Raw genomic sequence first — 25,842 nt, 5'->3', positions numbered from 1 at the left:
TTAAACTTCTTGATGACACTGTTCCTGTGTCTACCATGCGCATTCAGGTCTTTGGAGATGGACTTGTAGCCTTGAGATTGCTCATGCTTCCTCACAATTTGGTTTCTCAAGTCCTCAGACAGTTCTTTGGTCTTCTTTCTTTTCTCCATGCTCAATGTGGTACATACAAGGACACAGGACAGAGGTTGAGTCAACTTTAATCCATGTCAACTGGCTGCAAGTGTGATTTAGTTATTGCCAACACCTGTTAGGTTCCACAGGTATGTTACAGGTGCTGTTAATTACACAAATTAGAGAAGCATCACATGATTTTTCGAACAGTGCCAATACTTTTGTCCACCCTCTTTTTTATGTTTGGTGTGGAATTATATCCAATTTGGCTTTAGGACAATTCTTTTTGTGTTTTTTCATTTAAGACAAATTAAATGAAGATAATAATACCAAAGAATTTGTGTTTGCAATCATTTTCAGGAAGAAACTGAGTATTATCTGACAGAATTGCAGGGGTGTCATTATTTTTGGCCACAGCTGTATATGGGGAAATCCTAGTGATATGTTCCCTTCTTTCAGTACTGGAAAATTCCTTTAAACCTAGTTAGCAAATTTTACACATGGTGCCTGATAGACCTCGTTCACGTCTGTTGTGATTTTTATTAATACAGGATGCTATTTTTCCTTTAAATCTTCCGACACGTCAAGCCTCCGACAATAGTGTGAACAGAGCCTAGCAGAACACAAAAATGATATTTTGTAAAGTAGCTGTATGCACATTTGGTAAATATCTCAGAAGATCTGGATTTGGAAGAGCACAGATTGAAGGTTTATTTCTCACTTGTGTCTGTACAAAATATTTCTATACACTGAACATTCCCTTTCTGTCTCCCCACAAGAAAGAAATGACAAATAAGCTCAACATACAGAGCATACTTTTATAATTGTAAAACTCTCTGCTGAAAATGTCAATGTCTTTCCAATTAAATATGTTGCATTTTTAAAGGTCTTTATAGGGTATAGAGTCTTCAGACACACAAAGTACAACCACACCATAATCCTGATAGACATTGTCGTTGGGAATTACTGCCATTCCTAGCCGTCATATGGCTGATTCTCTTCTGTACGAAATATTGTCTAGTGCCATGGAGGCCTGAAGGCGATCTAGTTCTAGATGACTTCCCATAACATGGATGACCCCTTCATCGGGAGCACCGCCAACAGCTTCTTCATCCTCATCTTCCTCCTGGCTTAGGAGAGCCAGCTCGTTTTCATAGCAGAAGGCGCTTGGGGAAGGCAAAGCGGTTATGCGACTCTCATGAAGTTCACGTGCGCTACACAAAGGGGTTCCTGGCACCTGGTATGTTTTATGAAAGTGAGAATAGTCGACTTTATAATGATTCTTCTCCTCAAATACAACAGGCTCAAATCTGTGTCCCCAACGAATCTCACTGGCTAGATATGAGCTGCGAGCCTGTGTTGTCATAGCTGTGGCCTCAACCATACCTTCCAAAATTACGACAATTTCAAAGTCCTCCCCCTCCAGCTGCTCCTTTCCCATTGAATATAACGGGCTCTCCTCATCAATCTCATGGACAATAATTATAGGGGAAACTAGAAATATACGATCCAATCCACTGTCATAACCTACATTCAAGTCTCGCTGATCAACAGGGAGGTACTCACCCTCTTGAGTAACATATGGCCGGATCAGTTGGGCTCTTACATGAGCTTCTACAATGTGACTTTTGCGCAAATTACCAACCCTCCACATTAAGCATAGTTTACCATCTCTTAGGGCAATTACAGCATGATGACTGAAGAGCAGAGTTTGAGCCCGTTTTTTTGGTCTAGCCATCTTGGCCATTATTGTTCCAATCATAAAAGAGTCAATGAGGCAGCCAAGGATTGATTGTGCCACAACGGCTAGAATGGCTAAAGGACATTCATCAGTAACACAACGGAATCCATACCCTATGGTGGTCTGCGTCTCTACAGAGAAAAGGAAAGCTTCCACAAAGCTATTAACATGCATTAGGCATGGTTTTGGTGGGCCTGATCTTCCGGCAGGAATTGCACCAACACCTAAATCCCCATGGAGGAAAGCAATGCACCAGAACAGGAAGGCGAAAAAAAGCCAAGAAGCTAAAAAAGCAGCAGAAAAGATGAGCAGCATGTAGCGCCAACGAGTATCCACACATGTGGTGAAAATGTCAGCCATGTAGCGTTGGGATTTGTTGCTGAGATTGGCAAAGTAGACATTACATTGACCATTCTTTTTAACAAAACGATTACGCCGTTTCCGTCTTGAATGAGGATGGTGGAGTGATGAGGCCCAGTGACCATTGAGACCCATAGATGGCATGCAGAGACCTTCTTCATCTGTTGACACAATGCTGTACCTACTGTAGAAGACAAAAAAAAGTTAATTTAACCACTTTAAATTATTTATAAGTTCATTAATAATTATTAACCTTAAATGTAATTTTACTTTCGAAATTTCTACATTTGTATTGATTTAATTTGTTTAATTTTTACTTATCGAAACTAAGGAGGACATCTTTAATGTTAGCACACTAAATATGATACACAACTAAAAATTATAGAAATAGCCATGTTTTTTATTTTATTAAATATAAAGCAATTTATATAATTATATACAGAATACAATCTGGGGAAACAACTTGAACAGGAGGAATGATAATGTGGGGTGATGCGGGACAAAAATGTATGGTAAAAGCACCAAATTACATAGACAAAGATATTAAAATTGTATCAGGTATCAATTATACATATAAAAAATAAAAAATATACTAACGTTACAGTACGATGATATAAAGTGCAATACCATTATATAATATGATTTGTATATACAGGTAGTTACTGCCCAATGTATACACCAAGTAGATGTCCTCTCATAAATAAATCTGGCCCAAGTAAAATACAGCAATAGTGCAAAAATATAAGAGATATAAAGTGCCAGTGTGCAAAAAGTGCAAGATGGAGGAAGAAAATGGCAGTATACTAACCAAAAGTAAAGGCCCACAGTAGCCTGCTCTGCCCGATGCGCGTTTCGCCTGAGCTTTGACGAGGGTATAACACGGAAGGAGTGGGGATGGTATTTACAAGATCACCAGCCAATCAAGTTTGAAAATCGCGGCATTTAATTAGGAGCAGCATCGCTGCACATGTAGAACCATGAATGGTAAGCCCGGTGTCAGAGACCGCCCACATGACGCGTCTCAGAGAGCGCGTCACGTGGGCAGAAGTGACGCCGGCTTGCGTTCCACGTTGGAACACACATTGTACCCTAAGGCGGCAGCAATGTCCCAAGACGGAAGTGACGCCGGCTTGCGTTCCACGCTGGAATGCATAGTACATCCTGAGACGGCAGTAATATACCAGAGTAAAAATAGACAGAGGTAACGTCTATAGCTGCTGTAAAATTTATGACTATACAGTATATACTGTACATATGATTATTATTTTAGCACTTACTCACTTTCTATATCAATATATGGGCATTATAGAGTTATATGAAAATGACCTATATATCGTTTTTTTCACTTATGACTCTCCTTTCACTTGTATTCTGATATTTGTATTTCTCTCTTTATATATGCGCCCCAAATTTCAGCAGCTATAGACGTTACCCCTGTCTATTTTTACTCCAATATATAGTAATTATAGACAGAGTAAAAGGAGGAGAGGACTAGGACAACAAACTGATAAGTATTACCAAGTCCTGCTGCGAGACATAGTTTCTAAAGATGTTCCTAAGAACTGCTGGATATGCACCCATAGCCCATTAACTTCTGATACTATGTCGTACCTCGCAATGCCCGTGTGGCGCCCCTGAGGCTCAGTCGCCACAGAGGTACTGCACCTTCTCCTAAGGTGTAGTGCCCCACCATCCAGGTAAGGTGGGAACTCCCTGCCACACTCCAACACCTGCATCCCACACACAGGATAGTTCAGCAGGGACACCTAGCAGCTTCAGGCTGGGGGTTAGCAGAGCACCCTTCGTGGAACCCTGCTTCGTAACACGAGATGTGCTGGGAGGTGGGTGGAGTTAGTATAAAAAGAATGGGAAAGATAGAATTAGAGTTCAGCCCCTTAGGGGGCCGTCAGAGAAGGACGAGTCAATCTCCCAGAGGGGAAGGACAGGTCAGTCTCCCAGAGGGGAGTCGGAGTCAGTCCCTGAGGGGGACAGGCTGACAGAAGGTCGGTCGGGACGGAAGCCACTCAGACAGGAGTGAGGGTCCCTGGAAGAAGGAGAGAGAGAGAGAGAGACGTAGAACTGTAACCTGCATTTCCATAAGAGAGAGAAAGACAAGTACGGAACGAAGTGGAAGGAGAGCAGAGAGGAGGAGTGGGTTGGATAGGAACCCTGCCTATAGGTTCTCAGCGCACGGCCGGGGCCCGGTACCCGAGGTTGTATGGACACTTATGGTTCTGCAGCAGACACCGGTGGAGTAGTTGGCTGTAAATGCACTACTCCCATCCAAGACTTGGGACACAACAGCGAAACGGATAGAGAGCCGGGACTCAGGAGAAGGGAGTCCCCGAAGCAGGCTACAGCTGTCTGTCATACAAGTGAGAGAGTTGTTAGGAACATCTGACAGGAGGAACTTCAGAGAACCACGGTGCTGGAGTTCTTCACACCAATAGGCGCTATAGAGGAGTCGTTCAGGAAAGGCACATGTTGGAGGGGTACTGGTGGGGAAAGCCCTATCTTGCCTGGAGGTCGGCTGGGCCTCTGTCCCGGAGGACACGGTACCGAAGCGGGCACCTGTGTGCACTACGAACTGTGAGTAAAGCTTTGAAATTGCAAGCCATGGTGTCCTCCATTCATTCCCGCAACAGCACCGCTACATTGGGGGTATCAACATCTGCTGCATCACACCATCAGTCCCAGTGGATCTGCAAGCAGCGTTGGCTTACCATCTTACTTGCCAAATACCACGGGTGGCGTCACAAACTTTATACTACAACCAAACACCACTGCCATTGATATTGAGGCCCAGGGCCACGGACCGGGTCACGGCTGCTGTGACACATCATCCCCCTGACACCGGCCCGGTGCCGAGTACCCCACAGCCCTGGGTGAAGCCAGCGACGGGGCGCCCCAATTTTGGCGTCACGAACAGGATGGAGAGACCCAACGCCATCGGGTCCTGTGTGCCTGGAATTTATTGAACTTTGACTTTTTGAAAATGTGTAGAAGACCTGATTTGATAGACTGTGCAATGAACATTAAAAATGGCCGCTGGCACGGAGAAGAAGGGCGTGAAGAGATAGGAGGTCCTAAGAAAAGACCGCGAAGAGTATTGGGCCTGCCCTGCCTGAATTACTATGTGACAGATACATGGCCCACCCCCCAAGGGGTTCATGTACTGGCTTGGTATGGAGGCGCTGGAAGAAGATGCCACCCCCGGAAGGAGGGGCAGAAGAAGCCAGTGGCGGGAGAGGGGCCGAGGCAGGAAGAGAAACGCCAGAGCGCCATCTTAGAGAGCAAGGGAAGGAGGCCTGCGGAGTGTGGGGAAGTGCATATCCCCGGCGCCGTGGCTGACGGCTCCAACCCTGACTGCAGCATGGAATGCCAACAACTAGAAGCGGAGATTGCCGAACTGACCTCCCGTCTGCAGCTGAGGCAGAAGGCCCTGGCAGAGCTGAGGCGGCAGCCCGCCCCGGCTGGGCCTACACCAGCGGCACCCATCAAACTGATACCAGCTACCGCTGCACTGGACTGTCCTCCGGCAGCGTTAATATTCACATCCACGCTGTCCGTGCAGCTGAGTGCCGCTGGCCAGAAGAGAATATCGGAGGACCCGGGAGTTAAGACCGTGCTCCCGCCTGGACCTGTCACGGCCGCGCAGGTCCCGACTGAAGCCCCGGCGGACCCGGAGCCGCCACCTACTCCACCGACGCCAGCACCCGAGCCCGCCATTCTGGAAGATGTCCCCGCAACACCCCACCGCTTCGGGCCTGAAATGGAACCAGAGCACCGCCAGGAGGTACCAGGTAGGACTGTAGGCTCTGTGCTTGGGAAGGCCCTGGGGTGCGCGCCCGTAGTGGCGGCGGGACAGGTCGTGTTGGACCTCATCTGGGACCGGGATGCTAGCTCCAAGGGGGAGACACCTGAACCCCTTTCGGTGGTACCGCGAGCCCCAGTGGGTGAGAGCAGGTCCCGGGAGGAGAAAGAGAAGACCGAGGCTCATTGTCGGGCTACGTTACGGCAGCTGGCAGCCGAATATAGGGAGCGGGAGCGACGGAAGATGTCGGTGCTGGGCCGTGATCTAAACCAGAAAGAGAGGGCCCATGCTGGTCAACTTGGTCCCCAGGATGCAGCCGGTTGGGGACAGGTCCTGAACGTGAATCGGGAGAGGGGTTTTGGCTTTATCGTGGACCCCAAACAGATCAGTGACCTGTTCTTCAACCGGCGGGATGTGAAACCCCATCTGAGCCGGGGGCACCCAGACAGGGTCCTGCAGCCCGGGGAGTATGTGACGTTCACTAGGCATGAAGGACTGAGGGGGTGGTATGCCCTGAACATCCGCCGCATCCCCAAAGAATTTATCCACCGATACCTGCCGAGCTCACCAGTTGCAGCCCCTCCACCTACAGCTACCAACCAGACAGTTCCTGTACCGGTTACGGAGAAACCAGCTGACTCAGTACATGCACCTATCCGGCAGCCCAAGTTAAAGTTTACAGATTTGACACCCTGGGAAGAGGAGTACCTGAGAATCGCCCATGATTACCTAGAGTCTGGTAGCAGTCACAGTTCGGTTTCCAGAACCCCAGGAAGGGACCACCATTAAAAAGATTCTTCAATTTCAAATCTCGTTACCCAGGAGGGTTTGTTGCACCAGTTGTGCCTTTTTGTTCATTATGTTGCCTAGTTTTTGATTGGCAGCGTTATTTTTGAAACGGAACTAAGGAGATCATAGACGCTGATTGATCCGAACTCATCTTGTAAATAGTTTGCACCTCTTTAGGTGCCCTTTCTCGGTTTACATAAAGGAACACTTTGTGAAGATAGTGATTTACAGATATAGACACTTTGCGAAGATGATGTTTTTGAATGGACACTTTTCGAAGAATGATGTCTAACTCAAAGGACACTGCAAGAGATCACGGCTGGGAGCAGTGTCCAGCACTTACAAGAATGTTTATAATGTTTTATTGAAAAAGTATTTGATAATGTGTTTTATAAGAAAGTTGACATTCGAGAAATGGCTTTTGTGTAGTTAGAGTTAGGAATGTCTGATGCAATGTAGATGAATAATTGATAGAGACAGGTGACAGGCCAAGTATGTGAGGTCAGTGTCTTGCATCTAGTAGGAAGAGAAAGAAAAGAAAAATTGAGAATAAAGTGACAGAATATAGAGAAAAGTAATAAAGAAATGTGTTGTGATTGAGTCACCGAGGAGGAAAAAACAAAAATGCAAGCTCAGCCCAGAAAATCAGAGAGGTTGGAAACTAGCAGATTGCAGACCCCTAATCCTATCACACAACTAGCAGTAGCCATGGAGTGTTCCTACGGTGATCCTAGACACTTCGTCACAGCCGGAGATCTAAATAAGCCTAAAGAGAGAAAAGGGAAAAACTGACTGCCCCAGAGCAGACCCCAAAGCAATAGGCAGCCCCAACATATAATGACGGTGAAGCAAGATGAAAACACTAACACAGATAGAAAGATAGGATGAGCAAACGATGGGGCCCAAGCTAACTAAAAAGGACAGGACAGAAAAGCTGCTGTCTGTAATCCGAGAAAACCCTGCTAAAAATATTACACAACTGATAAGCAAAAAGGACCCTGAAGTCACTAGACTTCAAACCCTATATCAGCACTCAGAATATTCTGAAAGCAGAGCAAAAGAGAACACTGATCAAGAAATAAGAATCCAGCACACCCCCAGCCGGGGATGGCTGAACTCCAAAACAAGGTAAACAAAACCAAAACTAATAAGCTCAATAGCAGAGCAAAAACTTATCTTTGGGAAGCAGGAATCAGACTGGTCTCCAAGAATCCAGCAGAGAAATCACCAGCCACTCAGAAGGGCGTCAGCTGCCTTATATCCAGTCTGAAGTTCCTGTTACCCAGTCACAATCCACATGATCAGGTGTTTGGTTTCTTTCATCCAAATCTGCCTTACTACCTTCCTTCACCAGAAGAGGGAGATCCTCGGACACAAAAGGTGAATGAACAGATGAGCTCACAACAGTACCTCCCCCTTGAGGAGGGGTCACCGAACCCTCATCCAAGCCACCAGGCCGATCAGGATGAGCCCGATGAAAAGCACGCACCAATCTTTCGGCATGAATATCAGAGGCAGAGACCCAGGAATTATCCTCCTGACCATAACCCTCCACTTAACCAAATACTGGAGTCTCCGTCTAGCCAGTATCCAGTATCTTCTCTACCTCATATTCCATGCTACCTTCAACCAACACAGGGTCAGGAGGTGCCGCCATAGGAACCACTGGTTCAACAAACCTCTTCAACAAGGACTTATGAAACACATTATTAATCTTAAATGTGACAGGAAGAGCCAACCGAAAAGAGACCGGATTAATGATCTCCAAAATCTTATAAGGTCCAATAAATCTAGGTTTAAACTTTTGAGAAGCCACCTTCATAGAGATATTCTTTGATGACAACCAGACCATATCACCCACCTTAAACCGGGGACCAATGGTCCTATGCCGGTTAGAAAACCGCTGGGCCTTTTCCTGGGAAAGAGACAACTTATCCACCACTTGGTCCCAAATCTGCTGCATTCTTTCCACCACAGTGTCAACCCCTGGACAGGCAGAAGACTCCACCTGCCCTGAAGAAAATCGAGGATGAAACCAAAAGTTACAGAAAAAGAGTGACATCAAAGTGGCAGAACTAGCTCTATTATTTAAAGCAAATTCGGCAAAGGGTAAAAATGAGACCCAATCATCCTGATCAGCAGATATAAAACATCTCAAATAAGCCTCCAAAGTCTGGTTTGTTCTCTCCGTCTGCCCATTGGTCTGAGGGTGAAATGCAGAGGAGAAGGACAACTGAATTTCCAACTTGGAACAAAAGGTCCTCCAGAATCTAGAGACAAACTGAACTCCTCTGTCCGATACAATGTTCTCAGGAATCCCGTGCAAGCGAACCACCTATTGCAAAAACAAGGGCACCAACTCTGAGGAAGATGGCAACTTAGGGAGTGGTACAAGATGGACCATCTTAGAGAATCTATCACAAATCACCCAGATAACAGTCATCCTCTGAGAGACAGGCAGATCAGAAATAAAATCCATTGAAATATGGGTCCATGGCCTCCTGGGCACCAGCAAGGGCATCAACAACCCACTAGAACGAGAACAAGGCTTAGATCGGGAGCAAGTCCCACAGGACTGCACAAAATTTCTGACATCACGAGACAAGGCAGGCCACCAAAAAGACCGACTCACCAAATCTCTAGTACCAAAAATACCTGGATGACCAGCCAACGCGGAGCAATGAACCTCAGACATCACTTTCCTCCTCCACTGGTCAGGAACATACAACCTACCACTGGGACAACGCTCAGGCTTATCCTCCTGAAACTTCTCCAGAGCATGTCTCAAATCGGGCAAGATGGCAGAAAGAACCACCCCCTCAGCTAAGATGGTAGCAGGTTTGGTCACAATAGGAGAATCAGCCAAAAAACTCCTAGAGAGGGCATCAGCCTTAACGTTCTTAGTGCGCGGAGGAAAGGAGACCACAAAATCAAAATGCGTGAAAAACAAGGCTCACCTGGCCTGTCTCGGATTCAAGCATTTAGCCGACTCAAGGTAGATCATATTCTTGTGGTCAGTGAGGACCACAACTTGATGTCTAGCTCCCTCGAACCAATGTCTCCACTCCTCAAATGCCCACTTCATGGCCAACAGTTCTCGATTCCCCACATCATAGTTGCGTTCCGAAGGAGAGAACTTTTGGGAAAAGAAGGCACAGGGGTTAATTTTAGATGTTACAGGATCCTTTTGGGACAAAACAGCTCCTGCACCAGTCTCTGAAGCATCCACCTCCACCTGAAATGGAATTGAGACATCGGGTTGTCGCAAAACCGGTGAAGAAGTGAACCCCCGGAGAAGAAGTGAACCTCCGCTTCGGCTCCTGAAAAGAAGAAACAGCCTCTGGAGACCAATTCAGCAAATCAGCGCCCTTCTTAGTCAAATCAGTCAATGGTTTGGCAATAACAGAAAAATTGGCTATAAACTTACGATAAAAATTAGCAAAACCCAAAAACTTCTGGAGAGCCTTCAAAGAAGTGGGCTGAACCCAATCATAAATGGCCTGTACCTTGGCCGGGTCCATTTCAATAGTTGACGGAGACAAAATAAATCCCAAAAATGAAATCCTCTGTACACCAAAAAGACATTTCGATCCCTTAACATACAGGGAGTTTTCCCTCAAAATCCGGAACACAGTCCGAACATGGTCCACATGAGAGTCCCAATCCCTGGAAAAGATCAAAATATCATCCAAATAGATGATCAGAAACTTATCCACAAAGTCCTGGAAAATATCATTCATGAAGCACTGGAAGACAGAAGGGGCATTAGTGAGCCCAAAAGGCATCACCAGGTACTCAAAATGTCCCTCCGGAGTATTAAACGCTGTCTTCCATTCATTCCCATGCTTAATGCGAATAAGATTATACGCCCCCCTGAGGTCAAGCTTGGTAAACCAGCAAGCACCTTCAACTCTAGAAAATAGGTCAGAAATCAGGGGTAACGGATACTGATATTTAACAGTAATTTTGTTAAGGGAGCGATAGTCAATACAGGGCCTTAATGAACCATCCTTCTTGGCCACAAAAAACAAACCAGCACCCAAGGGTGAAGAGGATGGTCTAATATGACCCTTCTCCAACGACTCCATAATATAAGAACGCATAGCCTCATGTTCGGGTACAGATAAATTAAAAAGTTGACCCTTGGGAAATTTACACCCCGGACTCAGCTCAATTGCACAGTCATAACTCCTATGAGGAGGCAAAGACGCAGACTTATAAACACATCATAAAAATCGGCCAAATAGTCAGGAACCTCATGCGACTGGGGAGAGGTGGAGAAAACAGGAGTGTCACAAAGAGCACACCGACAACCCCAACTCACCACAGACACAGATTTCCAATCCAAAACTGGATTATGGATTTGCAACCAGGGGAACCCCAGAACGATGGTATCATGCAAATTATGCAACACCTAAAATCTGCAATTTTCTTGATGGTCTGGGGCGACCCGCATTACCACCTCAGTCCAAAACTGAGGTTTATTCTTTGCCAGCGGAGTAGCATCAATACCCTTCAAAGGAATAGGCGTCCGCAGGGGTGTCATAGGGAAACCACAACATTTAGCAAAATACAAATCCATTAGGTTCAAGGCCGCTCCTGAATCCACAAAGGCTTTAGCGGAAAATGTGGACAGGGAGCAGATCAGAGTAATTGCCAGAAGAAACTTAGGTTGTACACCACCCACAGCAAATGTGTGTGCAAAACATTTCTCTCATTTAGGGCAGACAGAAATAACATGACAGGCATCTCCACAGAAAAAAACCCAGCTTATTACATCTTCTAAACTCCTGACGTTGCGCCCTAGACAAAACTCTATCACATTGCATAGGTTCAGACATTTATTCAATAGGTGGCAGCATTTCCCGTGTAATTTTATGTTCACGTAAATGCCAATCAACCTGAATGGCTAATGACATAGAATCGTCAAGACAAGAGGGAACAGGAAATCCCACCATAGTATCTTTTACGGTTTCTGGCAAACCCTTCCAAAAGAGAGCTGCCAAGGCACCATCATTCCAAGTGGTGAGGACCGCCCACTTTCGGAATTTTTGACAGTACAGTTCTGCAGAATCTTGACCCTGGCTCAATGCCAACAGGGTCTTTTCAGCTTGATCAATCGCATTAGGTTCATCATACAACAACCCCAAGGCCTGAAAAAATGCGACCACATTTGTTAGAATAGGATCATCTGGTACTAAAGAAAACGCCCAATCCTGGGGATCGCCGCACAGCAAGGAGATGACAATTTTAACCTGCTGCGCAGAGTTCCCCGATGAGTTAGGCTTCAAGGCAAGAAATAATTTACAATTATTCTTAAAATTCAAAAATTTAGACCAATCCCCAAAAAACACATCAGGAGTGGGGATTTTTGGTTCAGCAGTGTGTGAATGAGCAAGATAGGCGGAAATTCCTCGCACTTCAGCAGCAAGCTGCTCCACACGATCAGACAATTGCTTAAACTCCATCAGAAAAAAAAAAATATTCCTCCTACGGCCTCAGAGAAAAAGAGGAAAAAATATACACACAAAAAAAAAATTCTGACACTTTTTTTTTCTTTTTACAATTCTTTCCTGCTATTGAGTACCCTAGAATCTGCGGTATGGCTGGTGATTCTGTTATGATTGAGTCACCGAGGAGGAAAAAACAAAAATGCAAGCTCAGCCCAGAAAATCAGAGAGGTTGGAAACTAGCAGATTGCAGACCCCTAATCCTATCACACAACTAGCAGTAGCCGTGGAGTGTTCCTACGGTGATCCTAGACACCTTGTCAAAGCCGGAGATCTAAATAAGCCTAAAGAGAGAAAAGGGAAAAAAACTGACTGCCCCAGAGCAGACCCCAAAGCAATAGGCAGCCCCCAACATATAATGACGGTGAAGCAAGATGAAAACACTAACACAGGTAGAAAGATAGGATGAGCAAACGATGGGGCCCAAGCTAACTAAAAAGGACAGGACAGAAAAGCTGCTGTCTGCAATCCGAGAAAACCCTGCTAAAAATATTACCAACACAACTGATAAGCAAAAAGGACCCTGAAGTCACTAGACTTCAAACCCTATATCAGCACTCAGAATATTCTGAAAGCAGAGCAAAAGAGAACACTGATCAAGAAATAAGAATCCAGCACACCCCCAGCCGGCGATGGCTGAACTCCAAAACAAGGTAAACAAAACCAAAACTAATAAGTTCAATAGCAGAGCAAAAACTTATCTTTGGGAAGCAGGAATCAGACTGGTCTCCAAGAATCCAGCAGAGAAATCACCAGCCACTCAGAAGGGCGTCGGCTGCCTTATATCCAGTCTGAAGTTCCTGTTACCCAGTCACAATCCACATGATCAGGTGTTTGGTTTCTTTCATCCAAATCAGCCTCACTACCTTCCTTCACCAGAAGAGGGAGATCCTCGGACACAAAAGGTGAATGAACAGATGAGCTCACAACAGAAATGTGTTACAGAGAATAGCACTTTGAGAGTAAGAATTGCACTTAGATATTTGCACTGTTTAACATAGAACTTTTGATAGGATTGTTTTTTAACGTTTAAGAAGAGTACCTCCTATATTAGGAAGCTTAGAGTAAGAAAAGTTGTTTATGCAATATAAAATTTTTGTATGTTTCTCTGCTGTATGCTTTGTTTTCTTGCAGCCCGCGGAGGGGCTGTGTTTAACGGGGGAGTGTGGCGCCCCTGAGGCTCAGTCACCACAGAGGTACTGCACCTTCTCCTAAGGTGTAGTGCCCCACCATCCAGGTAAGGTGGGAACTCCCTGCCATGCTCCAACACCTGCATCCCACACACAGGATAGATCAGCAGGGACACCTAGCAGCTTCAGGCTGGGGGTTAGCAGAGCACCCTTCATGGAACCCTGCTTCGTAACACGAGATGTGCTGGGAGGTGGGTGGAGTTAGTATAAAAAGAATGGGAAAGATAGAATTAGAGTTCAGTCCCTTATGGGGCCGTCAGAGAAGGACGAGTCAGTCTCCCAGAGGGAAAGGACAGGTCAGTCTCCCAGAGGGAAGTCGGAGTCAGTCCCTGAGGGTGACAGGCTGACAGAAGGTTGGTCGGGACGGAAGCCACTCAGACAGGAGTGAGGGTCCCTGGAAGAAGGAGAGAGAGAGAGAGACGTAGAACTGTAACCTGCATTTCCATAAGAGAGAGAGACAAGTACGGAACGAAGTGGAAGGAGAACAGAGAGGAGGAGTGGGTTGATAGGAACCCTGCCTATAGGTTCTCAGCGCACGGCCGGGGCCCGGTCCCCGAGGTTGTATGGACACTTATGGTTCTGCAGCAGACACCGGTGGAGTAGTTGGCTGTAAATGCACTACTCCCATCCAAGACTTGAGACGCAACAGCAAAATGGATAGAGAGCCGGGACTCTGGAGAAGGGAGTCCCCGAAGAAGGCTACAGCTGTCTGTCATACAAGTGAGAGAGTTGTTAGGAACATCTGACAGGAGGAACTTCAGAGAACCACGGTGCTGGAGTTCTTCACACCAATAGGCGCTATAGAGGAGTCGTTCAACAAAGGCACATGTTGGAGGGGTGCTGGCGGGGAGAGCCCTATCTTGCCTGGAGGTCGGCTGGGCCTCTGTCCCGGAGGACACGGTACCGAAGCGGGCACCTGTGTGCACTACGAACTGTGAGTAAAGCTTTGAAACTGCAAGCCCTGGTGTCCTCCATTCATTCCCGCAACAGCACCGCTACATTGGGGGTATCAGCATCTACACCATCCTGTGCCTCTACTCCTCCATTGCACCTATACACTGCCCTGGGACTACAGCTCCACCTGTGGGGAGCTACACCCTCTTAGCTGCATCACACCATCAGTCCCAGTGGATCTGCAAGCAGCGTTGGCTTACCATCTTACTTGCCAAATACCACGGGTTGGCGTCATGAACTTTATACTACAACCAAACACCACCGCCTTTGATATTGGGGCCCAGGGCCACGGACCGGGTCACCGCTGCTGTAACACATCATCCCCCTGACACCAGCCCGGTACCGAGTACCCCACAGCCCTGGGTGAAGCCAGCGACGGGGCGACCCACCCCTAACCCCATATGAGGATTTCAACTATTGCTGTTTCCACAACGAGACTTTAGATGGTGCTCATTATGACAGAGGAAACCTCACCTGCGATGCCCACACTCTGACGTCTAGGAAAGGTGTGAGAGCATGTCTATGATTTGTGAATATAGATATTTTCAGGAAAATAACCATGAATATTTTGACAATTGTGAGTTGTGGTTTACAGATTGTGCCCAGACTTGAAAACAACTTTACCCATTTGATCACACTTTTGAGTCTATGACATGCCGAAAACAATTGAATTTGGTGTGCCAAATCTCCGATGCAAAGACTTTTGACTTCTATACGTTGTCTTGGGAGACCCACTGACGTCACACAACCATTTTCTCTACATCCCAGAAAAACAGTCCAATTATATTGATCAGACTTTGATCAGAGTGGCATCAGTTTTTCTCAGAAGTGAAAAGAAAAAAAAAGTTTCTTCACCTTCTCCATTTTCTGTGAAAACTGGACTTCATTTGTAGGTCATCGTAGTGTGGTCTGTTTTTTTTCACTGATCCATAGCCTTCCTTTGCCAATTTTGATCTGACACTCTGATCAAAATCAGGCATATCTTTGATTTTGCACACGGACTACTCAGTCCAAGGAAAAAATCGAACATGCGCACAGCCGCATAGAATATCAAAGGTACAAGTGTTATCTAAGAAAACCACGTAAAGCACTAGTTCAACAAAATTATTCATGTGCATGAGCCCTGAAATAGTGACCTCATGAAGGGATCAGAGCTCCACTGAAAGCGGCAGAAGATGTTTAAGAGTCCCATAGGTTGATTGAGGGGGCTATGTGTGGGCTCATATTGTATGAAGGGGGCTATGTGGAGGGTCATACTGTATATAGGGGATGTTGGCATACTTAATTCTGCTTAATATTAAATTACACGATTATTAATAATTTTTTTATATTATATTAATATTGAACAGAATTAATTTCAGACTATTGGTTTGGCCTCCGCAATAGTCACGGTCTGACATGTGGCCCCTGGGGAAAATTAATCTCCCTCCCCTGCTCTATTTTGTATAGCGCTATGTTATGTATAATGCTGTATATAAGGGAAACATTTTATCTCTATTTTTCCATGTACGAATGTGCACCAGAGCACCTGTGTGTTACTCACATGACCTATCAGGTGATCTATCAAAGGGGATCATGAGACAAGTCACATGATACATTGGGTACCTGGGTGGCCACACCTTTTAAACAACCCTGGGTCATGGCTACTCTTAATTTGCCACTGGTCTCCGGCAACTCCTTTAAAGTTTTGCTGCTCATGGGCTTCTTAGTGTCGCAGGGATCCACATGGAATGGCTGCCCCTGCAACATGGCTGATCCCCTATGTTGTGCCCCTGTGCCCCAACTCTGACCCCTCCTACTCCCATGAGCTAACACCCTTACAACACCCTTGCTCTTCTATTAACCCCGATTGCCTCATAAACCCATAATGCTCCCTATATTCCCATTTTAACCCCGTCATGACGGCCTCCCTTGAAGGCCAGAGGCCCAGTACGGCCTCTCTTCAGTCGCAGTGCCCTCAGGTCGCAATGCAACTCCATTCACTTGTATTGCACTGCAATGTAGCAGTGACACCTAGAACACTTTAGCAGTGAAACAGGAGTCTCATCCAAAGTCACTGTGGGCCCCTAGCCTTAACAAGGCTTGCCTTATTAGCTGCAGTTTAACCTCTGGCACATATGGAAGAATTGCACAAGTAATTTATGTTCTCAGTGTGAAAAACAAGATAATCTTGTAGTTATGATACATTTTCATGGCTAAAAAAATGTATTTTATTTTTGTTAGCCATTAAAAAGTATCATAACTACAAGATTATCTTGTTTTTCACACTGAGAGCATTATTTTTTTCTTTCAAATAATTTATGAAGCGTGTTTTTCAGTGCAGCTCACTCCATTCATGTTGGTGTTGACTGTGTTATGTAACTGTACAGATAGGAGCGGCACAATCAAAGGGATCCGGGTGGATAGTCATGGCACCTAGGGACCTTATAAAGGCCCCTTAACCTGCTGTATTTGTACTCCCAATAATCTCTGCCACAGCTGATTGATAAAATTACAATACGTGTCATGACAAGTTTTGAAGTGTATCATAACAACAATCAAGCATGTTCAAGTTCTATAGTAGTAAAATACAGTGTATGTGTGTGTGGGTGCAGCATGGAGTGTGTATGTGTGTATTAAATACAGTGTATTTGTGTGTAGCATAGTGTATGTGTTGTGACAAAGTGTCTGGCAAAGTGCTGTAGGAAAGTTATGTTTCACTGAGGCTATTAGGTGTTCAGTGGGTCTGAAGCCCGCAGCTCCACAGAAGTGGTTTTGTGTTAAGCTGTACTGATCCTGGTTGTTATATCCTGAGCGGACGGATTCCTACAGCTGTAGAGACTGTATACCACTTTGTTCTGTCTTTCCTGCTTTGCCCGAAGGGCCGTGTTTATTTTCACTCTACACTGGTTTATGCCACATATATAATAAACCAGTGGAAGATTTAAAGAGACAATGTACCTGTGTCTACCTCCGTGTGCAGCCGAGTGAGCCAATCTATCACAGTGTGTATAACATACAGTGCATGTGGGCATCACAAGGATTAGCTGTGGCTGTCTACAGGTCTTTAGAAGGGAAGAACATTCTAATTAGCTCCATTTTCCCTTTTCATGGGTGGTGTGAACTGTGACGAGTGTCAGCTTACGCTGAGTCGTTTTCCTTTTTAGAGTGGACCCTTTGGGCCGTGGCACCCACCCACCTAGGGCAAGCTGACCTAGTGAGAACCCACCCCCTATACATGGAGTGTCAGGGGCAAGACCAAGGGGGTGAGCCACCACAGCAGCTGGACTAGACGGCCAGCTAAGGGAGACACTATTGAGTGTTAGGCAACAGGACAGACAGGATACGAAACATAAAGCGAAGTCACAGGGTTTCAATATCCACATGTAAAAATGCTGGTAGCACAGATGAGCATTTATAGTGCCACTTGTTGCCAATTATCTACCCATGTAAACATGTCGGCAATAACATGACAAATGAGCAAAGCGTTAATTCGTTGGGTGGTTAGATCACTTATACCAGCATAAAAATCATCATTCTCTGCAACACATTGCTCCATGTTAAACATGTGATGTGCTGCCAATGACATGATGCGGTATGGAGACCGAACAATTGTATTAGCAATTGTTCTGTTCCTATTACTTTTCATCAGCTATTAAATGGCAACATCTGACTTGTATATAGTTAATCTGTGCTTCCTGCTTGCTTCCTCGCTCCCGGCATCACTCTTCTGCGCAGGCGTACTTCTCTGCCCTGTTGAGGGCAGAACAAAGTACTGCAGTGCGCAGGCGCTGGGCCTCTCTGACCTTTCCTGGCACCTGTGCACTGCAATATTTATAAGTACGCCTGTGCAGAAGAGCGATGTCGGGAGCGAGGACACAAGCAGGAGGGCGTCGTCGTAAGAAGATGGGAGGCGCCAGACCCGAACATGCGACACCCATCTGACTGGACCGCATCGGACCGCCGCCTGGGTGAGTATAACAAAACTTATTTTTCTTATCTTTCAGGTCAGACCGGGGCTTATCTACAGCATTACAGAATGCTGTAGATAAGCCCTGAAAGGCAGAGGCCGCATCTTGTAGAGGCCAAAACAGGTGACAGGTTCCCTTTAATAATTGCTTATGTTTCTCACAATAGAATAATTGCTTCAGGATCCCATTTACATCCAATATTGCCTAATTCAAACATAGTGCAAAGTTAGACTAGACAGTGTCAAAATGTGACAGATTCACAGTGACTTATGCTGTTTGATAAATCTGGCATATCTTCATACTTTGTAGTCCAAGTGTACACCACCTATTAGTTGGCTTACTTAGTGCCAGAAATTTGCATCAAAATTTTGTTGTTTTTTTTTTTACATACAGTGTGGCATGCTAGGACAAGAAGACTGTCAAACATGCAGTGGAAAATTTTTACCCCCTTTACCCCGGAAGTTGATTTGCATGTTAATAACCAGGCCAAGTTTTACAATTCTGACTGCTGTCACTTTATGTGGTTATAACGCTAGGATAATTTTTTCGTGACGTATTATACTTCATGATAGTGGTAAAATATCTTTGATATGACTTGCGTTTACTTGTGAAAAAAATGAAAATTTGGTGAAAATTTCGAAAACGTTTAATCTTTGAATTTTCATGCCCTTAAATCACAGAGATATATCACACAAAATAGTTAATAACTAACATTTTCCACATATCTACTTTACATCAGCACAATTTTGGAACCAAAATTTTTTTGTTAAGAAGTTAAAAGGGTTGAAATTTGACCAGCGATTTTTCAACAAAATTTACAAAATCATTTTTTTTAGTGACCACATCACATTTGAAGTCACTTTGAGGGGTCTATATCACAGAAAATACCCAAAAGTGACACCATTCTAAAAACTGCACCCCTCAAGGTGCTCAAACCACATTCAAGAAGTTTATTAACCCTTCAGGTACTTCACAGGAATTTTTGGAATATGGAAACAAACGAACAATTAACTTTTTTTCACAAAAAATTTACTTCAGATCTAATTTTTTTTATTTTGACAAGGGTAACATTAAAAAATGTAAACCAACATTTGTTGTGTAATTTCTCCTGAGCATTCCGATACCCCATATGAGGGAGAAAAACACTGTTTGGGTGCACAGCAGAGCTCGGAAGGGAAGGAGTGCCATTTGACTTTTTGAATGTAAAATTTCCTGGAATCATTAGCGGACATCATATCCCGCTTGGAAAACCCCCCACAAGTGACCCCATTTTGGAAACTAGACCCCTCGTGGAATGTATTTAGATGTGTGATGAGCACCTTGAACCCCCAGGTGATTCACAGAAGTTTAAAACGTTGAGCCGTGAAAATAATAAAATCACATTTTCCCCACAAAAAAGTTATTTTAGCACCAAATTTAGCATTTCCTTAAGGGTAACAGGAGAAATTGCACCATTGCAAATTACACCAATTTGTTGTGCAATTTCTCCTGAGTATGCCAATACTCCATATGTGGGGGAATACTACTTTTGAGGCGCAGTGCAAAGCTCGGAAGGGAATAGGCACCATATTGGAGTTCATATTTTGCTGGAATGGTTTAAGGGTGCCATGACACATTGGCAGAGCCCCTAAGGAGCCAGAACCACAGAAACCCCCTATATATGAACTAATTTTACAAATTACACTCCATAATGAATTCATCTGTGGGTACAATGATCATATTGACAGTACATGTGCCTCACAGAATTTTATACCATTAAGCGATAAAGACAGAATAATTACATTTTTTCCACTACAATGTTGTTTTAGCCCCAAGTTTTTATTTTTCTAAGGGCTAATAGGAAATTATTTTTCAACAAACTGAGGTCTGTTGTGAGCTCTCTTGATCCGACTTTTGAGGCAAGGCTCCCTCTGGTGGATACTGCTGGTAGTGGTGCTGGTCAACATGATGTTAACCCAACAGCTGCAGAAGATAATTGGAGGAGTGGTGGTAGTGACTGGGACTACATAAGCGAGCAGACTTCTCTCAGTGACTGCCGGTGATACTCCTTTCTTTGCTTACTGAGGATTTCTGTCTGCTGCCTGATCCTGCATTTTTTCAGCTAAGCGTCATTTGCTAAACCCTTTGCATCTGTTTTTGCCTTGCTGTCAGGGGTCAGCTTGCTCCCCCTGGGGCTGCTGGCTCCTGCCCTGTATTTTTGTATCTTGTGGTTGTTTGCTCAGTCCCCTGCTGTATTAGCCTGTTCCTAGCTGCCAGTTCACACCTGAGTGCTGAAATAGTGGGGGTGAGGTTGTTCAAACCTCAGTATTTTTGTACATCTGTCGCGTTGGAATTATTATGGTTTTTGCGTGATTGCAGACAGTGCCTTTTCTGTCTTGTCCTATCTAGTCAGTGTGGGCCTCATCATTTGCTCAGTCTATTTTCTGTCTGTGTTTGTGCTTCATCTTGTCTCACTGACAATATATGTTTGGGGGCTGTCTATTCCTTTGGGGATCTGCTCCGGGGCAGTTTAGATTTCATCTTTCTGTCTTTAGGCTTAGTTAGTTCTCCGGCTGTGATGAGGCATCTAGGGCAACGTAGGAACGCTCCACAGCTACTGCTAGTTGTGTTGTTAAGATCAGGGGTCTGCAATCCGCTGAGCGACCAACCTCTCTGGTGTTCTGGTGGCATAGCCTATTGCGCTCTCCTCCTCAGTGACCCATTCATAACAGAGATCCATTTTTTCCTGAGTGCACCAATACTCTACATGTAATCAGGAAATATTTTTCAGGCATAGTGCAAAAGCTCAGAAGGCATTTTACTGTTATGGTTTGCCGATGCCATGACACACTGGGAAGAGCCCATGAGTTGCCAGAAAAGCAGAACCCCCCATAAGTGACCCCATTTTACAAACTACACCTCTCAATGAATTCATCTAAGGGTACAGTGATCATATTGACACCACGGGTGTGTCTCAGAATTTCATACCATTGGGCAGTGAAGAAAAAAATAAGTACATTTTTACCACCAAAATTTTGCTTTAGCCCCAGAGTTTACATTTTCACTCAAGAAGTGGGTGTAAATGGCACCATAATTTTCACCACAATTTCTACTGAACGTGGCAATACCCCATATGTGGCTGTACAGTACTACTTAGCCATACGGAGAAACTCAGGAGGAATGGAGCGCAGATTTTCCTCGAACAGTTTGCGGACTCCATGTACAGAGCCTCTAATTGCTAGAAGAGCAGAATCCCCCCCAAGTGACCCCATTTTGGAAATTATACCCCTTTGGGAATTCATCTACAAGTTTAATGTCGATTTTGACTCCAAGTGTATTTTCCGGAAACAAGCAGCAATGAATGTTGCCGAGTGGACTTATCTGAGTGAAATATCCATTATCAGGATCAGAAAACTACAGCTCCGTAATCAGTAGTGACAGCTTCTAGGTAATGCAGCTCAGATCCAATTGAAGTAAATGTGATCTGTGCTGCACTGCTGAATAATGAATACTGCGCAGTGTGTGGCTTTCCGACTCTATACACTGTGTGCATTTGACAGCTACGGCACCAAATATGAACTGATGGATCATTACCAATCAGATACAGATGACCTATCTAGAGAATGGGTCATTGATATCAGTTTTGGGAAAGCCCTTTAAAGCAGTTGCTTTATTTTTGTTTTAAGTTCTCGTGAAGAGAACCTGTTAGAACAATTTAAAAAAAAAAAGTAAAGACAGAGCTGTAATACATATTAACCCCTTTCTGACATTTGACGTACTATCCCGTCCATGTGACAGGGTCCCATATGACCGTGGATGGGATAGTACGTCATCGTGATCAGCTGCGCTCACGGGGGAGCGCAGCTGATTGCGGTCAGGTGTCAGCTGATTATCACAGCTGACACCCGGCACTATGTGACAGGAGCGGTCACAGACCGACCCCCGGCACATTAACTCCTGGCACACTGCGATTAAACATGATCGCAGTGTATCGGGGGCATAGAGAAGAAGCACGCAGGGAGGGGGCTCTCTGCGTGCTTCCCTGAGACCCTCGAAGCAATGCGATGTGCTCGCGTTGTTCCGAGGGCCTCCTTCCTGCATGCCCCCGGATCCAATATGGCCACGGGGGCCTGCAGGGAGGCGGCATTCTCAGTGCCTGCTGAGAGCGGGCACTAAGAAAGCCTCCTGCAGTGCCTGTCAGATCGCTGATGTAACACAATATAGTAATGTCCCACGTTTGGACAAAGTAATAAAGTAAAAAAAAAAAAGTGTAAAAATAATTTTTTAAAAATTCCTAAATAAATGAAAAAAAAATTCCCTAATAAATTCTTTTTTTTGTAAATAAAAAAACCAAAACAATAAAAGTGCACATATTTAGTATCGCCGCATCTGTAACGACCCGCCCTGTAAAACTGTCCCACTAGTTAACCCCTTTAGTGAACCCCTTAAAAACAAACAAGGCAAAAAACCATGCTTTATGATCATACCGCCAATCAAAAAGTGCAATAACACGTGATCAAAAAGACGAATATAAAAAATCATGGTACCGCTGAAAACGTCATCTTGTCCCGCAAAAAACGAGCTGCCATACAGCATCATCGGCGAAAAAATAAAAAAGTTATTGCTCGCAGAATAAAGCGATGTAAAAATAATTATTTTTTTTATATAAAATTGTTTTTATTGTATAAAAGCGCCAAAACATAAAAAATGATATAAATAAGGTATCACTGTAATCGTACTGACCCGAAGAATAAAACCACTTTATCAATTTTACCACACGCGGAACGGTGTAAACGCACCCCCCAAAAGAAATTCATGAAATGCTGTGGTTTTTTTTGTTCATTCTGCGCCCCAAAAATCGGAATAAAAAACGATAAAAAAGTCATGTGCCCAAAAATGGTACCAATAAAAATGTTAACTCGTCCCGCAAAAAATAAGACTTCACATGACTCTGTGGGTCAAAATATGGAAAAATTATAGCTCTCAAAATGTGGTGATGCAAAAACTATTTTTACAATAAAAAGCGTCTTTTCGCGAGTGGCAGCTGCCAAACATAAAAACCCGCCATAAACAGTAAATCAGTTGTAGACAAATACAAAAGAACACCCAAAATAAGAAGCTAAAAAAACAACATGATTATAATAAAAACCTCAAACAAATGAGATAATTAATATTTCAAGTAATTGTTATACATTGGAAAGAATTTCACTATAAAGACGATGGAGACTATAAGAAAATACCTATAGTAAAATTAAACTAAGCAGCTAAACATGCGCTGAGAAATATATGAAGCACAGATAGTAACAATTCAATCTGCAATAACAAATTATTTTCACTGACTTTAACAATTAGTTTTTATAAACATGTAAAAAACTAGTGACTTAATTAAATATTAGTGTCTTGTAGACAAAAGGACCTTTATAAATGAACAGAGTATCTGTTAATGACTGAAACATAAGGAAACCGCACACAAGAAGTGCGGCATATGTAAAAGCATATGGAAACCAATTCACTAGTTTATTCATGTATAGAAACAAAAGGCAAACAAGTATAGAATGGCTAAAAGATCATGTTTGTGGAAAAAATATTTTTTTATTTTCACGCCCGGGCGTTATAAACTTCTGTGAAGCACTTGGGGGTTCAAAGTGCTCACCACACATCTAGATAAGTTCCTTGAGGGGTTTAGTTTCCAAAATGGGGTCACTTGTGGGGGGTTTCCACTGTTTAGGCACATCAGGGGCTCTCCAAATTCGACATGACACCTTCAGACCATTCCATCAAAGTCTGCATTCCAAAACGTCACTACTTCCCTTCCGAGCCCCAACGTGTGCCCATACAGTAGTTTTCTCCTACATATGGGGTATCAGCGTACTCAGGACAAATTGTACAACAGCTTTTGGGGTCCAATTTCTCCTGTTACCCTTGGGAAAATAAAAAAATTGGGGACTAAAAGATCATGTTTGTGGAAAGAATATGATTTTTTTATTTTCGCACCCGGGTGTTATAAACTTCTGTGAAGTACTTGAGGGTTCAAAGTGCTCACCACACATCTAAATAAGTTCCTTGGGGGGTCTAGTTTCCAAAATGGGGTCACTTGTGGGGGGTTTCCACTGTTCAGGCACATCAGGGGCTCTCCAAATGCAACATGGCACCAATCTCAATTCCAGCCAATTTTGCGTTGAAAAAGTCAAATGGCACTCCTTCCCTTCCGAGCTCTGCCATGCGCCCAAACAGTGGTTTACCCCACATATGGGGTATCAGCGTACTCAGGACAAATTGCACAATAACTTTTCGGGTCCTGTTTCCCTTGTGAAAATGAAAATTTGGGGTGAAAAGATAATTTTTGTGGAAAAAATATGATTTTTTAATTGTATGGCTTTACGTTATAAACTTCTGTGTAGCTCTTGGGGGTTCAAAGTTCTCACCACACAGCTAGATACATTTCCAAAATGGGGTCACTTGTGGGGGGTTTCCACAGTTTAGGCACATCATGGGCTCTCCAAACACGACATGGAGTCCAATCTCAATTCCAGCCAATTTTGCGTTGAAAAAGTCAAACGGCACTCCTTCCCTTCCAAGCTCTGCCATGCGCCGAAACAGTGGTTCCCCCCCACATATCAGGTATCAGCGTACTCAGGACAAATTGCATAATAACTTTTGCAGTCCAATTTTGTCCTGTTACCCTTGGTAAAAAAAAAAATGGACCTGAAGTAATTTTTTGGTGAAAAAAAGTTAAATTTTACCACTAACATGGAGTACAATATGTCATGAGAAAACAATGTCAGAATCACCAGGATCCATGGAAGCATTCCAGAATTATTACCTCATAAAGGGACAGTGGTCAGAATTGTAAAAATTAACATGTAAACCACACTTGGGGGTAAAGGGGTTAAATGGATACCTTTGGTGAAGAAATCAACTTTGTTGTTTTTAAACCCTTTACCAGCATATGACCTACTGGTGCGTCATATGCCAGCTCCCTGACTTTGAAGCGGACTTTCACGCTGACCCAGCATCTTTCCTGGCACATGATGGCTGATTTTATTAGCCATCACTTGCCTCTAACAGCTGTGGGTGGAGCAGAAACTTTTGAATACAGCAAAAAGTAAAAAAAAAAAAAAAAAAAGATTTTAAGCAATAAAAAACACAACAGTTTAAATCACCCCCTGTTGCACAAATAAAAATAAACGTTATAAAAATTAAAAATACACATATTTAATATCGCTGCATGCGTAAGAGTCCGATGTATCAAATTTTAAAATAAATTAATCTGATTGGGAAAACAGGGTAACAAGAAAAAAAATCAAAACAGTAGAATTACAGTTCTTAGGGAATCGCAACATTGTAATAAAATGCAAAAAGAGGTGATCAAAACATTGTAGCTACTCCAAAGTGTTATCAATAAAAACATCTGCTCAGAGAGCAAAAAAATAAGCTCTGACAC

General features: G+C 44.1%; 1 protein-coding gene across 2 annotated transcripts in view; it reads right to left on the bottom strand.

Annotated features, from left to right (window-relative positions):
- Nucleotides 1–778: 778 nt before the first annotated feature.
- KCNJ4 (potassium inwardly rectifying channel subfamily J member 4) overlaps nucleotides 779–25,842 on the bottom strand; it is a 320,692-nt gene continuing 295,628 nt past the window's right edge. Inside the window, exon 2 of one of the 2 annotated variants that reach the window (XM_073549505.1) lies at nucleotides 779–2,396. In XM_073549505.1, the coding sequence (XP_073405606.1) occupies nucleotides 1,094–2,356 (1,263 nt within the window). In that variant the 5' untranslated portion in view covers nucleotides 2,357–2,396 and the 3' untranslated portion in view covers nucleotides 779–1,093. The remainder of the gene's footprint in view (nucleotides 2,397–25,842) is intronic. The other variant, XM_073549504.1, reaches the window with a different exon arrangement.

The sequence above is a fragment of the Dendrobates tinctorius genome, unplaced genomic scaffold (genome assembly GCF_039654945.1).
Source record: "Dendrobates tinctorius isolate UK_male_01 unplaced genomic scaffold, ASM3965494v1 ptg000159l, whole genome shotgun sequence".
Classification (NCBI taxonomy): Eukaryota; Metazoa; Chordata; class Amphibia; order Anura; family Dendrobatidae; genus Dendrobates; species Dendrobates tinctorius.
Note: the sequence above shows the minus strand (reverse complement) of the source record. Positions and strands in the feature narration are given on the sequence as shown.